Genomic DNA, 21,428 nt, shown 5'->3' with positions numbered 1-21,428 from the left:
AAGACCAACAACATCAACATGAATATGAAATATGTCTCCAACTATAAGTTCATAGTTTTTGATGCAAGTTTTTGTAAAGCTCCTATACTTCTTTATTTCTGAGTGCACAGATCAATGGGTTTAACATGGGAGTAAGTATTCCATAGAAAACAGAAACTATTTTGTCCCTCTCTTGCATGTTCTTAGCTGGAGGCTGAAGATATGAGAACATTGTTGTGTATAGAAAATTGATACTACCATCAAATGTGATACACATGTAGAGAAAGCTTTTAATTTTCCACATGCAGAGTGAATTTTCAGAATTGCCACAACAATCTGCAAATAAGAGAAAAGAATAAAGACAAAGGGGCCAAGAAATGTGAGAACTCCCGTGAATGGCATAGTTATCTGATTCAAGGAAGTAACTGAGCATATAAGCTTGAAAATGGCTTTTGGGTTCACAGGAAAAATGATCAAACACATTATTCTCACAAAAGTCTGCTGGTATCACATAAATGGGAATTACTCCTAAACAGTGCTTTTTTTGTAAGAAAAAAGGTGCCAGAATTCACATCTTTTTAATCTTTTATTTAAAAAATATATATTCAGTTCTTAGCAGGACCGGTGGTTGAGAAGTAACTAGGTTTTTTTTCTTCATTTTTAAATTTGGGGTCATACTTTTACACTAAAAATTAAAGAAAAGATTTTTAATCCAATTTTTTAAAATAAAGAAATTATTTGCCTTTCTCACATAGTCAATCACTGCACACACACACACACACACACACAAATGTCAGTTGTGTAACGAAACATTGCTAATTTATCAATAGAAAAATGTTCTAAATATTACAATAGTTATACTTTAGGATTTTTTATTTATTTATTTAGAGGTCTCCTTAATCCAAACAGCTTTACTGGCTTACATATTAAAAATCAGAAACATCACCAAAAAAAAGTGCGCGCACGCACACACACACACACACACACACACACACACACTCACACACACACACACATATTCAAACTCATTTAAAATAAAAACAAAACCTTGAAATAGTTCTGCTATCCTTAGTTTTAGTAGTGTGTTTTTGATTTCTACATTTAGTCACTTTTTGAGATGTTGCTGCTTTGGTGCATGCATTTTGATATGTATGAGATGAAGAGGACTTTTCTTCCATTATAAATCATTCCTTTTTCCTGGAAAAATTAAATAAACCATGCATGGGAAGAAGAATTAAATTCAAACAATAATATTATATAACTGAATAAATATATTTTATTTCTTACAAATAGAAAATTTAAAACTTTTCTTACTATTTTTTTAAGAATTCTATCCTTAGTGATACAGTAGAAAAGTCACTTCATATAATGGATTAGTGGCATATAAATTTAATAAATAAATAAATGTCACTTGTCTCAAACAACATTAGCAACTTACATATTAAAAGTCAAAAATATTAAAAGAAAGGAAAAAAGCCATGAACAAATTACACTAAATCTTTATTTAAAAAAATACATTAAAGTAGTTCTGTTATTCATAGTTTTACTAATGACTTCTTGGTCTCTACGTTAGGTCACCCTATTTTTAATTCTAGCACTAATGGCTAATAAAAAGTATTTTCAATGTCAACATGCTTTTTCATTAACTTTTTCATTAATAATATCAGTGTATTTTTAAAAATGTAAAAATATACTACTTATTCCCTTTAGGGACATTTCTAAATGACATTATTTTTTTTTCCTTTCAGCTTTAAGAATATATTTTGCAGATTTACAGTTACTATGTTGTATTCTCATGTTTGTATTATTTTCCGTAATTTAGGAGACATTTCCCAAGAAATACTAAAATATAAATATTACTATGACATATAATTTATAGCAGTGAAAGGAAAAAGAAGGCTAACATTCAATATGAAATTACAAGTAGAAAAAAATCAGTCAAATATTCTATAATTGATAATTCATGAAAAATATTCACATTTTTGTTAACTTTGTAATTTTTAACAAAGCTTTTTTAAAGAAATACATGATGAGAACTAAAGCTGGTCATGTCTTGAACAAGTGAAATATTTCATTTTTGAAGTCATTCAAATCACTTCGGAAGTATAGCAGTGTCATTATGTAGTGTATAGCAGTATCACTATGTGCTTCTGGAGTTAGAATATATCTCAGTGTGCTCCTTATAATGTTAAAGAATGAGAATAATAATGAACAAAATTAGTTCATTATAGAGATATTGTGTTAGATTCTGAGCTATTCTGCATGCAAGATAACTTCTGTAAACATAGAATAGCTTTTTATAGTGATAGCACACATTGATAGCACAGTTTCTGGTGGAAAACCATATTCCTAAAGATGCTCCAATCAATAAATAATAGTATATGCTGGTACTTTTTTGTGAGTTAAAAAAAAATCTGTAAATGGGAAATTTTCAGCCAGTGCTTAGTGTCCATTAAGCTATTTAGAAAGCTGCAGCATTTGGTCACAATGCTGGCAAAAGAAATAGCAATAATCACTTAAAAGGTGGTCAATGGAGTTTTTCACTCATCCAGGTCACAGTTGTCCTAAAGGTGCTTTTTCAAAAGGAACTGGATTTCATTTTTCCTTGAGGATGTTTTGCCTCTCATCCAAAAACTGAAGAATTTTCTTGGACAAGAAACAAATATCTTCAAGGAAAACAAAGTCCAGTTGCCTTTTTTTTAAAAAAAAACAACTTTGGGACACTTGAAAGTTTTAGTTAATAAAGTGAAATGGAAACTGATTTCAAATATTTTCACCATTGATTTGTAATATTTCTCATGTGGAAAGTAAACAACATATACAGTAAGTAAGAAAAAAGATTGTTCAACATAATTGTTCAAAAGAAAGTAGACAGCTACAATTGAGTTCAATATTGCATGCCTGACTTGTTGTTCATTAGAATTCTTCCTAGTGCTCCCAGAAACTCTTGATTTCAGAGTATATAAACTAAGGGGTTGAACACAGGCATTAGTACAGCATTAAAAATAGAAAGTATTTTTTCAGCCTCATGCATATTCTCATTTGGAGCAAGAAGATAGGTAAAAATGGCAACACCATAATACATAGTCACTACAGATAGATGGGACCCACATGTTGAAAAAGCCTTCATTCTGCCCTCTTCTGCTGGTATTCTTAGGATGGATTGAAGAATGCACATGTAAGAAAAAAAGATAAAGGCAAGGGGAAGAAGGAGAATAAATATGCAAGAAGAAATCATCTGTATCTGACTTGAAGAGGTATCGTACAAATCAGTTTTATGATAGATTTCAGTTCACATCCAATGTGGTCAATTTCATTGTTTCCACAAAATCTTGCTGGTTTTACAAGGCAAGGAATTACTGTAAACAGAAAAGCTAGAAACCATGAAACAGCAGCCGTCACAATGCAAACTGTACTGCTCATCATGAAAGTATAGTGCAATGGCCTGGAAATGGCAATGAAACGGTCATAAGCCATGACTACCAGGAAGAAGCATTCTGTTGTCCCAAATAAAAGAATAGCATACACAGAGACATCACAGGCCTATCCACTAAACAATTGGCAATCAATTGAGGAATTGAGGTTGTTGTGAGTCCAAAGTCAATAAAAGAGAGGTTACATAGAAAAAAGTACATGGGGTTGTGGAACTGTGAATCACATATGATGACTAAGACAATAAGGCCATTTCCAGCAATTGCTACAAAATAGGAAACAATATAAACTGGTATTAAAACCATCCTTGACCTGGGTCTACCAGACCAGCCAATGAGGATAAATTCAGTCACTTCAGTCTCATTTTCCCCTACTTCCTGCATTAGGGTTGATCTAGAAAGGAAAATTAAAAAATGACCCAACTATATCTGGAAATTTTTAAATAAGCCCAGGTAATTTTGGCATGGTCAGCATTCTATAAATACTTATTGGAAAACGGATGAAGACAAAACATAACTTTGACTGCATGACTCTCTACTCTTTGATTTATTTTTTCTATCTAAAACAATCACTCTGCAGAGAATTAACAAGTACTAGAACAGAACAGAACAGAATAGAAGCTGCAAGGGGTCTTCGAGGTCTTCGAGTCCAGCCCCCTGCTCAAGCAGGAGCTTCTTCAATGCAGAAAACCTTATAATAACTTTCAAAAATTAGTCTATTTATTCAAAAGAACATCCATCTTCCAGTTATGGGTCTCAGCATTTGCAAATGCATCTGAGTGTTCTTTTGGATATAGTTTAATCACTGAAGTAACCCTTGTCTATGTGCTTGAAATATGCTTGCAATAAATGATCAGATAGCAATCAAGAAACATTATCAGTTTCCAGATAAGTGTCATCAGAAGATTCATTTTCAAGAAATATAATGAAAATTAATATTCTCTTTCTATACAGGTTAACTACATGGAGGTGAGAAATTGTTAACAACAGCATGGGATTAATATTCCCCCTTTTTTAAAAAAAAAAAAAAAATCTCCACCAGATCTGTTGTCAGAAACAAGACATCTTTATACCTGAAGAAATTGTTTCTGCAATTAATAGGGAGATACTGATCCTTCATTAATCTTTCAGAAACCTTTTTAGTATAGTTTGTGTTTGGTAATAATTAAAGAAATAATGAAAGATTCACACATCAGAAAATATGTATAAAGAGATTCATAGTGAAGCTTCCATTCATGTTTTATTACCTTTATCCCCATCTCTCTTCAAAATTTAAATGCAATCTTTCAATTTAAGAAAATTCACATTAAATTATGTACTAGGAAACACTGTTTTAAAAACTAACATAAAAAATTAAATATGAAGACAGAAACATATAAAGAAGAAATTAAAATGATATAATTGAAGACAATGAAAGGAAGGAAGGAAGGAAGGAAGGAAGGAAGGAAGGAAGGAAGGAAGGAAGGAAGGAAGGAAGGAAATTTTTGAGACTTAAAATAATGACTTAACTCACTTTTGTATATGACCAAGAACTGAATCCTTCAATCTCATCTACTTAGGGGTCTCCAACTTAATTACTGAGAAGACATTTGACTGTAATAAACAATCATAAAAATAAATTTAAAAAATATCCTCTTCTAGGATGAAATCACTGAATAAATATGAAGATTACAATTCTTATTATTTCTTTGCTTTGCTCTGTAGAAACCTGGATTTATATTTAGAAGAAGGCAGTTCTACTTAAGTGATGTGGTTCTTCCCAATTAAAAAAAAAATCTCCTTTCTTTTATCTCTAATTAATTCAAACATTAATTAGTCTGAAATATGATCTACTAATCTACAATAAGGATAAAGGATTTATAGTCCATCTACCACAGAACTCATGATTACTGGAATTTGGATATAGTGGGATAAAACAACAACTTCCCATTAATAGCTATATGAACCCATATAGATCCTCACATAACGTAATGCTAATTCTGTTCTGATTCTCCTATATATTATGGTGGTGCCTTTGGTTGAGTAAGAAACTTGAATATTTTCTTCACCCTATAACTTTCCAAAATAGATTTTAGTTTTTATAATTCACAAATTTATGTTTGCAGCTAGATGAAATATGAGGCATTGTTTTTTGTATCATGTCCATTTTTTATGGATAACAGCATGAAATAAAATGGAAAAATTGAAAATTATTATCAACATATAAATTATTCACTTGTGGCAGTATGAAAATCACAATTATTAACATTATTTGATTTTTCTGAGAGACAAATACTAAGAGAGAATTTTCCAAATCTAATATACCAGGATATTATTATATTGTATATGATGGAAAGCAATAAATTTGGAATATTTATAATTAAATATATGGAGGAAAATATAGCAATGATTAATGTAAACTACATATAGGTACATAGTAAGAACAATTATTAATTAATTTTACCAAATGAAATCATCAGGAATTATTTCTCCACTGAAGATATTTGATTATTATATTTTGCTCATATTGCTATTATTAAGTAATAAAACAAGTAGTTAAAATATTATTTTTAAAATTATGTTTGTTCCAAAACGGAATAACGAATCAATATACTGCATATGAAAAATTAAAGGAATAAATGCCCATTCCTACATTCAAATGTTCTTCTTTTAAGACAGAACCATATTTTTAATTCATTTTCTATATCAGATCAATGTAGAAAGTCATGTTTGAAGAAATGTCATGTCTGTTGATTAATATTCAGAATAGAACTCTCATGATAGATCCACCTTATTAATATTAATGCTAAAAAAAGAAAGTTGTTTTCGTTGTCAATCTTTTTTCCTTAAAAACAATATCCATCAGTTTTTAAAAATACAGAGTATACTATTTTGTTCCCTTTATGTGTTATTCCCATATGTCTCATTATTTTTTATCCGTGTTTTAAGGATATCTTTTGTAGTTACATAGATTCTTGTACAAATTTCTCATGTTCCATTATTTCTCCATAATTTGAAAAAAATATCAAAGAAACATTTAAATATAATATTGGTACAAAATGAAGTTTCCTAGCAATGAAAAAAAAAAGACAGATTTTTCAGAAATTCAGAATTTCAGAAACTAGAAATTTTGCCTATAGTAGATCAGTTCAGACAAAAAAAAGGCTATAATTTTTGAAAAACATTCTCTTGTTTCTTTGTTGTATTTGTAAGTTTAATGAAGTTGTTATGAAAGAATTATATATTGTTAACTGAACCTGGTCATGTACCAAAGAACCTGTTCTAAGTGATGTTGAGCAATTATAATTTGAAAAGATTAACAATATAATTCTATAATTATGAAATTAGCAGTTTATCTCAGTATGTTTTATATGTAGTAAATTACTAAATTTTATATGGTATTATTGTTAATAATTTGATGAAACAAAATGTACAATAAAAAGAAAAACACTGATTTTCTTGAATGTATATTTAATGATATAGTGTTTTACTTCTATCAAGTTCTGTTCTTTAAGAATAAAACATTAAAAGCTACATCTATTTTTAAAGAGAAATAGAGACCTGTTTTAATTATGCCTTAAAATAAGTACATTATTTTAAATAAGTTTTTTTTAAGTGAATGCAATATTTTAAATATCTCTTAGTAACTGGATCGTGGAGGAAAACATTATGTTCTGCTAGAAAAATTAAATAAAAAATTAAATCTGTTTAAAGAGAATTAAGGAAAAATCATAATCTGTTCATAAATCAATAGCAAGCAATCTTCCTTTCATTTTAAATATGCTTGTTTTATAATCAGTCAAAATCATACTACATTTATGTATATACAAAAATATACTCACATACTTTTTCTCTTTGGTCATATCTCCCAATGCCTCTTTATTGATAAAGTTATCCCATCTCTAAAACTTTGAAAATAGTGAATGTATACACATGATTGTAGGGAACAATTATTTTATGAGAGTTCATAGAAAATACTTGGAAAAGAAAACAGGGCAACACTTTACAGGTAGTCCTCGACTTACAACAGTTCATTTAGTGACTGTACAAAGTTACAATGGCACTGGAAAAATGTCTTATGACCTTTTTTCACACTTACACTTACATCCCCATGGTTCACATGATCAAAATTCAGAAGCTTAGCAACTGTCTCATATTTATGATGGTTGAAGTGTCCCAGTGTTATGTGATCATCTTTTGTGACCTTCTGACAAGCAAAGTAAAAGGGAAAGCCTGATTCACTTAACAATCATGTCATTCATATATATCTAAACTGAGCTTGAGGGGTCCTTGGTGCTCTCTGAACTTTTCATTATCCAAACTAGATAACATCATCAATGCTACTAGGGAATGCAGTTTATCTTCTAGTGCAGGTATGTCAAACTGCCAGCCCGCGGGCCAGATGTGTCACACCACAACCGCACCCACCCCATTGCCGGCAATGGGGGAAAAGTCCCAATACATCACGTGATGTCACATGATGTCGTGAGTTTGACATGCCTGTTCCAGTACCTTGCCCTGTCAGTGTTAATGGGCATGGTCTTGGAGGTTCCACTGCCCCACTGGGTGTTACTATTAATTTGCATGGCAATTTCTTGATTGAGGTATTGTTTGATTCTTGATTGATAGTCTGATCTTAATGTTGGAGTTATTCTATGTTCATCTGCATGTTTTGGTCCTTTTGTTCCCTTTTTGGCTTGTTGATTACAGAAAGAAATGAGCCTTTTTACGTATTATAATAATAGAGAATAAGATAACTTTTTAATCATAGTGATATTTGCTGGAAAGGAAATTGGAAATTTTTTAATTTTCTTTTTTTCCTTCTTTTTGCACTTTTATTTTTGTTTTCATTTTTATGTCTGCTCTCTACTTAGTTTGTGCTAGATTTTAAAAGAAAAAAGAAAGAAAGAAAGAAAGAAAGAAAGAAAGAAAGAAAGAAAGAAAGAAAGAAAGAAAAGAAAAATATGTCTATGAATTAAAAATCTCTCTGTTTTGGTCTTTTTGTTCCTTTTTGGCTTGTTGATTACCTCTTTTGCACAGTATGTACATATTGTTTATACCTTTCTATTGATATCTAATTTGTCAGAATGCCAGGGTTGTAGAAATTCTGTAGCATTTTTGGACTTGGCTTGGTCTAGGATGGTCATACTTTCTCAGTTGGAACTGTGGTTAGGTCTGTCCATTAGTTGTGAAATTAAAGAGTTTTCATCATATCTTCTGACTGCTTGTTGATGTTCATGAATGCCTTCTACTAATCTTCTTCCTGTTTGTACTATGTAGTGGCTATTGTATAATTCCATTGTATGCTGTAGATGATTCCTAAACCAAGGTTGTTTGCCTACAAGCATACCTGTTTAATCAGCTTTCTATGACTATAATCACATTAACATTGCATTTTCTCCTGGAAATTATATTGAAATCCTATCTGTATCATCTTTTTATACCTCTCTCCCCAGTGTGTTTATATTTAAGTTTGTGTGTGTCTGCCTTTGTGTTTATATTGCTTTTGTTTCTAAATTTTAAAGATGCTTTAATCAAAGAATATTGGCATGTGATTGTGCTATTCTCTATCTTCTTTTAAATATAAAGGGTGGATTCTTAGCTACTGCTTTATGCTGAAAATCTATACTTTGCTGTGTAAACAATCATATTTATAATTACTAATAAAATTGTACAATATTGTCTGTATGAAGTAATAATGATTTCTTTCTCTGAAGCACGGTACCTGAACATGTATTCAATTCAATTTATTCAAAATATTTTATATTCTTAAGGATTATTCACAAAGTGTTATAAGTCCATTATGCTATTCACCAGCTTGCAGCATTTGGTGAAGATGCCTAGGAAAGCAATAGCAAAAATCACAAGCAGCTTCAGTTAGTGAAGTGAAAAGATTTCACAGTTTCAACAGAAAATGAACTACAGATATATCAGGGAATGACTGTTCAAAATTACAAAGAAAACCAACAGGCTAAAAGAGTTATACTGATGTTCAATGTTGCATGCCAAGCTTGTTCTTCACTATTATTCTTCCTAGTGCCCCCAGAACCTCTTGATTTCGGAGGGTATAAACTAAAGGGTTGAAGACAGGGGTTAGCACACTATTAAATACAGATAGTGTTTTTTCAATCTCATGCATCTTCTTATTTGGAGGAAGAATATAGATAAATATGGAAACACCATAATACATAGTCACTACAGACAGGTGGGAACCACATGTTGAAAAAGCCTTTATTCTGCCTCCTTCTGAGGACATCCTTAGGATTGCCTGAAGAATGCACATGTAGGAAAAAAGTATAAAACCAAGGGGAAGCAGGAGTGCCAGAATGCTGCTGAAGTATATGCTTATTTGGCTCAAAGAGGTGTCTGTGCAAATGAGGTTAAACATTGATTTAAATTCACAACCTATATGATCAATTTCATTGTTTCCACAAAATCTCGCTGGCTTTGCAAGGCAAGGGACTACTGTAAGTGTAAAAGCTATAAACCATGAAACAGCAGCCAAGAAAATGCAAACTGTCCTGCTCATGATGAAAGTATAGTGCAATGGCCTGGAGATGGCAATAAGACGGTCATAAGCCATGACAGCCAGAAAGAAGCATTCTGTTGTCCCAAATAAGAGAATAGCATACATTTGAATAAAGCATCTAGCAGAAGACATCACAGGTCTTTCCACTAAGCAATTGGCAATTGACTGTGGGATTGTAGATGTTGTGAATCCAAGGTCAATAAAAGAAAGGTTACATAGGAAAAAGTACATAGGATTGTGGAGCTGTGAATCACATATGACTACTAAAACAATGAGGCCATTTCCAGCAATTGCTAAAAAATAGGAAACAATATAAACTGGTATTAAAATCATCCTTGACCTGGGTCTACCAGACCAGCCAATGAGGATAAATTCAGTCACCGCAGTGTCATTTTCTCCTACTTCCTGCATTAGGGTTGATCTGGATAGGAGAAGAAGAAAAAAGCATAAATATATCTTTTGCATTTGCAAAATGCATGGAAGTCTATTTGATATAATCAACCTTTGGATGTTTAATGTCTAAAGTGATCCTTGCCTATGTATGTGAACTATTTTTTTCAATAAATGATCAAGAAACAATCAAGGAATATTGTCAATTTCCAGCTAAGTGTCATCATAATATTTTTTTATAGAAAAGAAAAGTAAAATTAATATTCACTTTCTATATCGGCTACCTTGAAGTTTGTCATAAGTTATTAAATTTGGCATGGGATTAATTTCCTTTTAGAATCTCCACTAAATCTTTATTCAGAAACAAGAAATCTTTAATTCTGAAGAAATTAATAGGGAAATATTGAAAGAACAAACTTTTATAAATCTTTAAGATTCCCTTTGAGACACTTAAAGAAAAATGTTGTAAGATGTAGTTTCCTAGCAATAAAAAAAGAAACAGCAGTCCTATTCAGAATTTCAGAAAGTGATATTTTGTCCTTCTTTTATATTCAAATAAATATTCTATATGCAATTCATTTCATTATTTCTTTGTTTCTTTTGCAAATTAAGCCAATTTTTATGAAAAAAATATGCATTGCTAATTAAACCTGGTCAGGCATTGAATAACTTTAAAAAGTCAGTTTATTCTAATACCACTTTCTTCTATAAGATATTATAACAATTTAAGAATGTTAGCATTATAATTTTATGATTGTGGAGTTAACAATATTCTAAGTATGCTCTATATGACGTAAATTATTGTAAATTATAAGAAAAAATTTGGTATGACTGCAAATAATGTGATGGAATTTATAACAAAAAGAAATACATTAATTTCTTCAAACGTAGATAGCTGATATTGGATTCTATGTTCTATCAAGTTTTCTTCTTTAATAATAAAACATTAAAATATATATCTATTTTTTCAATAAGAAACATATTTTAGTTATGCCAAAATAAGTCTTTGTCTAACTGAACACAGCATGTTTTAAATACCTCTTAGTAACTGGATCTTGAAGGATCACTTTATGTTTTGTTGGAAAATTTAACACTGAAAATTCTTTTAAAGACTATTAAGGAAAGATCAAATTCTTTCAATATTCATAAATCAATAGCAAGCAACTCTTCTTTCATTTTAAATATATTTGTTTTATAATCAGTCAAAATCACACTGTATGTTTGTATATACAGAAATATACTTTGTTCTGTTTAGGCATATTCCCCAATGCCTCATTAGCTATTAAAGTTATGCCACCTCTAAAACTTTGAAATAGTGAGTTGCACTGAATGTATACATATGAAATTGAGAAAAATATTTTACATGAGTTCATAGAAAATACTTGAAAATGGAAAATAGATTTTGTGATTATATGGGGCAACATATTATCATAGACCAAGCACGGTTTTATTATATATATATTTCTGATTAACATAATGAAGATATCATTCTTATTTTTCAACAGCTGAAAACACATATTACATATAATTTTCATTGGTGATATACTTGTTTAAAAAATGACAAAAAATGACATACAATGTGTGTGCCCATAGAGATATACCCATGGAAATAAATGTGCATGTGAGAAGATTCCAGGTAGAACATTGTCAGGCTAACACACCTACTTCGAATAGCAGAGAAGGCAATGATGAACTTGCTGGTAGCCAGCCTTTATGCCTTATTGAATGGAGCTTTCCTGGACAAGGAGGAAGGCAAGAGATTGCCTGTCTGTGGTCCAGAGAGTTATTTCTTCAGAGAAAATTGGCAAGGTCCAAGGGCAAACTATCAGCCAATGTTGAGTAGAGTGCCAGGACAACCCCAAGCACAAAATCTTAGATGGATGCCATTGAATAGCACTTTGCTAATTGAATCTACATTAAAGCAATTTGGTGGAAGAGTGAAAAGAATTTACAGCTAATATAGATTTTAAATGGACAAGAGAACATAATGCCATTTGGATGGATCATCATTCCATGAAAACAATTAAAAGTTAAGAGACAGAGAGATATAAAATAAGGAAGATTTAAAGAAAAAAGTTTGCCTGTGTTTGGTCTAAGAAAGTTAAAAATGGGATAAAACAATAGTTAAATTTGGAGTTTTATTAACCACAAAATTAAAAACAGTTGAAATTATGACTTAAATACTATGTACCTCCATGGGAAACAGAATTGTTAAGATTGTTTGATAAAGATGATTGGCTGACTTTGTTAAATGTGGGAGTGGGGAAATAAAAAGAAATAAAGAAAAAGAATTTTCTGTAGAGAATCTCTTCTTTGCCTGACCATTCTCCAGCATGATTGGATGGAAAACCCACGGATGGGTTGTCTTAATCTATCTGCTCCAATTAGACTAAGTCTGAAATTTAGTACTGCCCCCTCTGTGCCAACTGCACCCCAGTTTTAGACTTAGTCTCTTTGCTCTAAGATGCGTTTTTTCTTTGCTCCTGGAGCAGAAGACTGTGTATTTCTATTTTATTTTATTCCCTTTAGCTTAGTGCTAACCATTTTTATTAATAGATTTGACAAACCTCCCTTTGGGGGGGGGAAACTTTCTCTTTCTCCCTTTGACAGTCTTTCAGCTTCACAATCAGCTTGAAAATTGGATTCCCAGAAGCAAGAGAAATCTCCTACCAGGGGCCGTTCCTCTGCATCAGAGGCTCCGTTCTTCTAACCAGAGCCTGGAGGCCTTAGAGGCAGGGGTAAGCTTGCCAATTGACTGGGGGGCTCCGCAAGCAACGACGAGGCTCGTCAGGCCTGGAGGAAGCCTTTTCTAGGTCCCTCGGCCTCAGCAGACCGCCCCAGCAGCAGGAGAAAGTTTTTGGCACCGATCCAATTTTCGGAGCCTGGAGGCCTTACTAGGCCTCGGCCTGCCTCAGCCTCTCTCAGCTCACCTAATTCCGAGGCCTGGAGGCATTACCGGCCTCAGCCAGCCTCAGTGCCTCCCAGCTGACCATCCTAACACCCTCCGCTGCGCTAGGAGCCCAGGCGATTCTTCAGAACAAGGGCTCACCGCAGTTCAGGCCTCTGCTGCGCTAGGAGCCCAGGCGATTCTCAGGAACGAGGGCTCATCGCAGTTTAGGCCTCAGGCCTCAAGGCCTCCTTTCTAATGGCCGTTTTTGGCATGCAGAGCTTGCAGCCGCCATTTTGAATTACCTCCAGGCCGCCATTTTGGAACTTACAGAGGCCCAGACTGCCTACAGGATCATTCCAGAAGGCAGTTTTCTGACAAGTTGAGACAGAGGCCTTTAGATTGATCAACCTTATCACCGGACAAGAGTGATTGGATTGGGGAGGGCCAGCTTGTTCCGGAAGGACACAGTGCCTACCAACCCCACATGGCCCACCCCCCTCACTGGGCCGGATCATCTCTGCTGGGCTCCCTTAGTAAGCTATAAAGCCGAGGGGGGGCTCATTTTGCTGAGGTTGAGCCCAAAAGCAGATTCATCATGGCAGAAAAATCTACCATCGCCGGCCAAGAGGAATCATCCTACTGAGGCAAGTGGAAAGAATAACTCCAAACGAACCAAGTCACACAGGGAAACCACTAATCCACAGAGGTTCCCCAGGTCAGACAGGCACAATGGGAAGGCCCATTTTTGAACCCCTTTCCTCACATTGTGCCTCAGCCCCAAGGGCCTGGTCTCCCCCCAGGGGAATTTCCCAACTAGAATCAGCCACAAGGGCGGCCCCAGGGACAGGCTTGACTAGCCAGGATACCCTTAATTTGGGCCCTCAGGCCAAATTCACCCCCACTGCAGCAGGGCTTCGCCCTCCTGAGAACCAGACTCTAAACCTGGACTACCTTCAGTCCATGATAGCCCAGGCTATGGCTCAATTCATGGCTTCCAATGCCCAACAGCCACCCCCACAATCCATGTATCATTCCCAATCTCCAGATATCATGGATGAACCTTCATCAGATCTAGAATCAACAGGGGCTGAACCATCGGGCCTGATTATGTCAGAGGATGAAGGTATCACTTCATCTGACCCCACCCCTCCTGTCGGTCTCTTTGACCATTCACTTTAATTCCCTGCTAATCAGGGCCTGCACAACTGCAAACCTCTCTCAAGAGCAGGAGTCCCCACCTGCAACATCCAAGGGTCCCCATGCCATATATACCGAACCCTCAGCCTCTCAGAATCATATCCCCTTTTTTTCTCAATATAGTTCAAAAACATGGGAGAATTTAGGACCCCTCTCAAGTCCTGGTACCATAGAGAAGACATTATTCAATGTTGCCCCTTCCCTGATCTCCCTATTGGAGATTCCTGAGACTGATGAACCATTGAACTCATTGTTTTCCAGTGCTAACATCCTGGGGATATAGATGAGGCACTTAGGGCGGAGAATAAAATGATTGACTCCGCATTGCGTAGGTCCCATCTGGCATCAGCCTGGACAACAAAGGCGGCAACATCCTGGCCTTCTTCGCCAGGGCTTCAGTCCTTGGGTTATGTGAGCTCCAGGACATGATCCCTCCGGACCAGCTCAGAGCTCACCAAAATCTGGGTAAGTTAGTGGCTACATCCCAGTTCCTAGCCAACGCTTCTCGGCACATGGCTAGATACACTGTCCGGACCATTGCTGCAGACATCTCAGCGCGAAGGCTCCCTTGGCCCAGGAATTGGTGAGCAGACACCAAGACCAAGTGACGTCTGGCCTCTAAACCCTACACAGGTGGACATCTCTTTTGTAAGGCACTAGAACCATACTTAACTGAAGGTAAGGACAAACGTAAAACTCTGGTTAACTCATGTCACAGAACAATTAAAGGAGACAGTCCTTTCGACCACCTCCATCCTAGGACTGGGCCCGGGCATCTCTCTATTCCTTTCAAGGATTGTTCAGCATACAGAAGCAGACCACAGATCCAGGCCAAGCGGCCCCTTTGAGGCACGGGGGGCCGTTCCTCTAAACGAGGCAAGTGATCTCACAGTCTCACCTCCCTTAGGAGGCCGGCTGGCCCTTTATTCCAGCACTTGGGCAGCCACCACTGCAGATGCGTGGTGTTAGACACCGTCACCCAAGGTCTGAGACTAGAACTTGTTCTCAACCACCTGACAAATTCCGCTCTTGCCCTATTCCAACGAGCAGGTCCAGGGCTGATCTTATGTCAGAGGCCATAGCTCATTATTACAAATACAAGCAATTGAACCAGTACCACAAGACCATGAAGGACGAAGGTTTTACTCAAACCTCTTCGTCATCCCTAAGACTTCGGGGGGCTGGAGGGCAATCTTAGACTTGAAAGGTCTAAACCTTACTTGAGGTATAAGAAGTTTAAGATGCAATCACTTCAATCAATCCTGGCCAGCATCAGGCAAGGTGACTCTCGTACCTCAATAGACCTAAATGCGGCATATTTGCACATTCCCATTTATCTGACCACAGCAAATTCCTCAGATTCAGCTATGCCCAATGCCACTACCAGTACAGAGCCCTACCATTTGGCCTCTCATCGGCACTGAGGGTATTCACAAAGGTACTGGCAGTGTTCGCAGCTCACCTTAGACAAGTTCCAATCAGAATTCAATGCTATTTAGATGACATACTAATTCAGTCATCATCATTCCGAAATGCTCAGTCAGACCTCGCCCTAGCCATCAAGGTTTTTCAGGAGCACGGTTTTCTGTTAATTTCTAGAAAAGTCATACTGTACCAACAACCCGGCTATAGACATGGACAATTGTACGGTCTACTTATCTCAGGACCGACGGAACTCTATTCAGACCCTTGTATGTCGGATCCGAAGGGACAGAGTAGGCACATTGGCCTCCCTATCACAGCTACTGGGGAAGACAGTCCTGTGTGCAAATTGTGCCATGGGCACACCTCCAGGCCAGAGAATTACAGTGGCCTTTCCTTCCATTTCAGAGACTTCACACCAGCACATCCTACCAGAAGGTCCGAGTTCCACGACCGGTGTTGAATTCCCTTCGATGGTGGGACTCCCCGTCACAGGGAGCAGAATTCAAAGAACCAGACAGGATTACCATTACCACAGACGCAAGCCTGCTTGGGTGGGGGGCACACCTCCACATGCACTGGGCTCAAGGTCGGTGGTCCAACAGGACCTAAAGAATAAGACAGACTGGCTGGAACTCAGAGCCATACATATGGCCCTAAAGAGATTCAGTGATATAGTACAGGGCCAACATGTCTTGATTTTAACCCACAGCATTACAGCCAAGGCCCATGTCAACAGACAAGGGGGGACAAGGTCCAGGCCTCTCATGCAGGAGGCCAAATTGCTGGGGTCCTGGGCAGAACTGAATCTTGCCTCTATCAGGGCGGAGCACATATCTGGAGTGACCAACCAGCAGGCGGACTCACTGAGCAGAGCAACCATGGACCATTCTGAATGGCAGCTGGATCTGAAGGCGTTCAGAGAGATCGTGGACAGGTTTGGTTCCCCAACCTTAGACCTTTTGCCTCCCCCACCAACTCACAACTTCCCAGATTCCTTTCCGGGTTCCCATCTCAATCAGCGGAGGGAACAGATGCGCTCCGCAGTCCCTGGCCCAGGGAACTGCTCTATGTCTTCCCTCCTCTGCCGCTTCTTCCTGCCACGATCAGGAAGATCCTTCGCAAACAAGCAGAGGTCCTCCTGGTTGCCTCGCATTGGCCGAGATGCTCTTGGTTCTCCGACCTAATGGAGCTCTCCACATCTCCTCCAGGGAAGGTCCCAGCAAATCGCATTTCCCTCATTCAGGGGGAACTATGCCAACCAGTCCCTCAAAGGCTCCAGTTAACCTTCTGGCACTTGAGAGGCAGGACTTAGGCCGAAACTCATATTCGTTGACAGTCATAGCTATGATTCAGCAATCCAGGCGACCCTCGATGAATAGAATATACGACGCCACGTGGAGAGGCTCCCGTAATTGGTGTTCGGTTCAAAATTGACCTTTTGGCGGTTTCAATGCCAGTTATCTTGGAGTTCCTGAGGGATGGTCTAGACAAGGGGTTTTCTACAAGCACCATCTGCAGGCAGGTAGGAACACTTGCCACAGTTATTTCCTGCGGTAATGAATCCTTAACACATCACCCTATGATACGCTCCTTCCTAAAAGGAGCTAACAACGCCAGCCCATCAACTGTACATGGATACCTCTCATGGGATCTTCATCCAGTTTTATAGGCTCTTGTTTCACACCCTTTGAACCTATTGACACTTGTTTATTCAAACAGTTATCGATGAAGGTGGCACTTCCTGTTGCTGTAACTTCAACCAGAAGGATCTCTGGACTGGCTGCTCTTCAGTGAGGAAGGACCTGTGTACTTTCCTTAAGGACAGGGTAATCCTTAGGCTAGACCCCTCCTCCGTGACTAAGGTTAAGTCCTTGTATCATAGATCTCAGGAAATAGTTTTGCCAGACTTCTGTCCTAACCCATCTAATGACATAGAGGTTCAATGGAAAAAATCGGATGTGCCCAGGGCTTTATGTTGTTATATACAGAGAACCTCATCCTTCCACAGAACAGAGGCTCTGTTTGTGTCCTATCACCCTTCATCACTAGGTCAGAGGGTTTCTTCACCCACAATACACAGGTGGATTAGAGCTTGTATTTCTCTGGCATATCAGACTCAGTCATTGCGAGATCCCAGGCATATCACGGCCCATTCCACCGGGGCGCAGCTACTACAGCTGCCTGGTCTACTCAGGCCTCCTTAGAGGAAATTTGTAGAGCAGCAACATGGGCATCACCCTCTTCCTTTGTCTGTCACTACAAGATGGATATATATGCATCTTCTACGGCTTCATTTGGCCGCAAGGTTCTAGAACACGCATTAACATCAGATGGGACCCAGGCCCAATCTAATTCCCCACCCTAGGGACACAGGGCTTTGGTATGTCCCATCCGTGGGTTCTCCATCCAATCATGCTGGAGAAAGGGGCGTTGTCTTACCTGAACGCCTTTTCTCAGCATGATGATGGAGAATCCACTCCCTCCCATTAGGTCAGTTGGCCTGGTTCCCATATTGTTCAGACGCGTCGGACTAAAGTCTGAGTATCACCTTAGCCTAAAACTGGGGTGCAGTTGGCACAGAGGGGGTGGTACTAAATTTCAGACTTAGTCTAATTGGAGCAGATAGATTAAGACAACCCATCCATGGATTCTCCATCATCATGCTGAGAAAAGGCATTCAGGTAAGACAACGCCCCTTTCTCTCCAACCTTCCCCCCTCAAAGCAGCAACACTGGAGAGAATTTCAAGAGCTCTTTGCTCTATACATTGAGAGCTGGCAGAGGGTAAGGGTCAGATATTTGCTGCTCCACCCCCCCCCCTTACAGAGCAGAGAGATTGGACAAGCACAAACCAAGCAAAGAATAATGAGTACTGACTGTAATGATGATCACATGACTAAGGGATGCTACAAAGGTAAATGGTTGTAAAGTTATTTTTTCTGCTCTGTCATAACATTGAATGTTGCTGAACAAATAGTCAATAACTGAGGATTACCTGTAATACAGAGATGGATACTTGGGAGAGAATGTGGGCAACTAATATTAAATTTACATTGTGTCATAATTTAAGAGATATTTTTAATAAAATGAAGTATTATTGGTATATGACAACTAAGAAATTATAAATTATATATGTTTTTATAAATTGGAAAACATGTATGAAGACATAGCAAGAAGAACTGATGGCAGGTAGAGTAAGCCAGTCATAGAATGGATTCCACTTGATAAAAACATTCACAAAAGAGATGTAAAATCTAAAACAAGATACTATAACTCTTTTTATTAGGATGCATGGACAACAAATTAGAAAAGATTATGAACAGTAAAACAATACAATTTCCACAGAGGATTAATTGATTATGAAAATGTTAGATTTCATAGAAATAGCAAACTCTTTGGTCAGAAAAAACAACAAACATTTATGAAAGACTGGGAAACAAATGGAATATTCATTGAAAGAATAAAGGAACAAAATGAGATTTTTGAATCTGAAGATTCAGTAAGGCCTGGATTAAATGAAGGGATAAAGGAAATTTTATAACATCTAACAGGGGGGAAGGGTAATAAGATTGTAGTTAGGTGTTTAAAAGAAAATTGGAATGGTTCTTATATTTCTATTTTTTTCTGTTTTTGTTTCTTTAACTTTTTTTCTCTTTTGTCTTTCTTCCTCTTAAAATTTTAATTAGTGCTTTATTCTATGTAAAAATTCTTAATAAATTAAAATTAAAATGACTAAGTGAGGCTCTATATCACTGCAGAGATATTGTATTAAATTCTGAGCCTGTTGGCAGAGAACAGGACCTTTATAATCACAGAATAGTTTTCTATAACTATAGCACACATTGAAACTGCAAATCCCATTCTGTATATGTGTATGTATGTTTGCATATTTTCCTTTTCTTTCTAAATTGTAAAGATGCCCTGGTCAATGAATAACAACATGTGATTTTGCTTTTTCTTTCTTTTTTAAGTGTAAATGTAATATTCTTAGCTGTTACCTGCCAAAAAGTTTAACTATGCTCTGTCCTCTAAAAATCATGTATTTCTTTCTGAGTTACTCAGTGCTTTTTTTCTAAAAAAAAAAAAAAAAGATGCCGGAACTCACACATGTCATACAACCCATCTTGCCTACCCTACAAGGTTCCATCCAAAAAAGCTGCTGGAACTCCTTTCTGGGCATTATATGGGGAAAAAAAGCCCTGGAGTTACTAATAAAAATTGCACAACATTGTCCATACCATGTCTGAGTCCCAACAGCAGCTGAATAGATAATTCAGTCTGAAAAAAATATTCTCAAGAATTATTCATGAAGTCCATTGTGTTATTCAGCAGCTTATTAGCATTAGGTAAGGATTCTTGTGAAACCAGTAGCAATAGCCATACTGCCACAGCTTCAGTTAATAAAGTGAAATGGAAACTGGGTTCACACACTTTTGCCAGATTTATAATATGACTTGATAGTAAATGCACAACAGATATATTAAGGAAACACTATTTAACAGTAAAAAACAAAACAGACAGATGAAAGAGTTAAAGTATATCAATGTTCAATATTGCGTGCCAGGCTTGTTCTTAATTAGAATTCTTCCTAGTACCCCCAGAACCTCTTGATTTTGGAGGGTATAAACTAGGGGTTAAACACAGGGGTTAGCACACTATTAAAGACAGATAATGTTTTTTTCAGTCTCATGCATCTTCTTGTTTGGAGGAAGAAGATAGATAAATATGGAAACACCATAATACATAGTCACTACAAACAGATGGGGACCATATGTTGGAAAAGCCTTCATTCTGCCTCCTTCTGAGGACATCCTTAGGATGGCCTGAAGAATGTGCATGTAGGAAAAAAGAATAAAACCAAGGGAAAGAAGCAGTCCCAGAATGCCACTGAAGTACATGCTTATTTGGCTCAAAGAGGTATCTGTGCAAATGAGTTTAAATATTGATTTAAATTCACACACAATATAGTCAATTTCATTGTTTCCACAAAATCTCATGGCCTTTGCAAGGCTAGGGACTACTGTAAGTGTAAAGGCTATAAACCATGAAATGGCAGCCAAGGAGATGCAAACTGTATTGCTTATGATGAAAATATAGTGCAATGGCCTGGATATAGCAATCGAAAGGGTTTTTTTTTTTAAATAAAAAATAAAAATAAGGACATATATTTTTGCAAAAAGTAATTGTATACAAAATGGCAGTTATTAGAATAAATACATATCATGATGAACTAAATCTTTTGCTGTTTTACATTTTATAAATATATCTCAAAGTTCTTCTAAATATATCAGGATAAGAAACAGTATGTTAAAAATTGTTAAATAATATTTTAAATAAAATCATGAGTGGACAATACTATGCTGAAATTAATCTAACAGTCTAATATTCATTAACTTCAATATTTTGCCTATAGCTGACAAGTTCAGGCAAAAAAAAAATAAATACAAAGATACAGTAGTGGCCAAAACTGTGAAAACCTTTTGGGAAAAGTGTACAGTAGACATGCCACCTTTGGTTAAGTTTCCACCAATTTTTCTTCTAATTTCTTTATAACTGTAGCCTTGTTCATTTAATTATACTATTTTACATCGCTTTCTGGGCAACCAGTC

At 36.4% G+C, this 21,428-nt stretch overlaps 1 protein-coding gene and 1 long non-coding RNA gene across 2 annotated transcripts; both read right to left on the bottom strand.

Annotated features, from left to right (window-relative positions):
* Nucleotides 1-1,462: 1,462 nt before the first annotated feature.
* Nucleotides 1,463-6,175, bottom strand: LOC120298047. The gene is made up of 3 exons (XR_005553942.1): nucleotides 6,043-6,175; nucleotides 4,924-5,003; nucleotides 1,463-3,131 (listed from the first exon to the last, which is right to left on the bottom strand). It is a non-coding gene; the product is annotated as an uncharacterized LOC120298047 (long non-coding RNA).
* A 2,936-nt stretch (nucleotides 6,176-9,111) lies between these two features.
* On the bottom strand, nucleotides 9,112-11,484 carry LOC120298027 (olfactory receptor 13H1-like). The gene is made up of 2 exons (XM_039321358.1): nucleotides 11,347-11,484; nucleotides 9,112-10,339 (listed from the first exon to the last, which is right to left on the bottom strand). Exon 2 carries the CDS (start codon nucleotides 10,327-10,329, stop codon nucleotides 9,382-9,384), a length of 948 nt encoding a protein of 315 aa, XP_039177292.1. The 5' UTR covers nucleotides 10,330-10,339; nucleotides 11,347-11,484; the 3' UTR covers nucleotides 9,112-9,381.
* Nucleotides 11,485-21,428: the final 9,944 nt, after the last annotated feature.

The sequence above is a fragment of the Crotalus tigris genome, unplaced genomic scaffold, assembly GCF_016545835.1.
Source record: "Crotalus tigris isolate CLP2741 ecotype Arizona unplaced genomic scaffold, ASM1654583v1 scf7180000023738.1706062, whole genome shotgun sequence".
NCBI lineage: Eukaryota > Metazoa > Chordata > Lepidosauria > Squamata > Viperidae > Crotalus > Crotalus tigris.
The sequence above is the reverse complement of the archived record's forward strand: the minus strand, read 5'-3'. Positions and strand labels throughout refer to the sequence as shown.

What these genes read in the sequence shown, in the direction of transcription:
- LOC120298027 (XM_039321358.1), bottom strand. Translation starts at nt 10,329, where the DNA reads ATGCAGGAAGTAGGAGAAAATGACACTGCGGTGACTGAATTTATCCTC.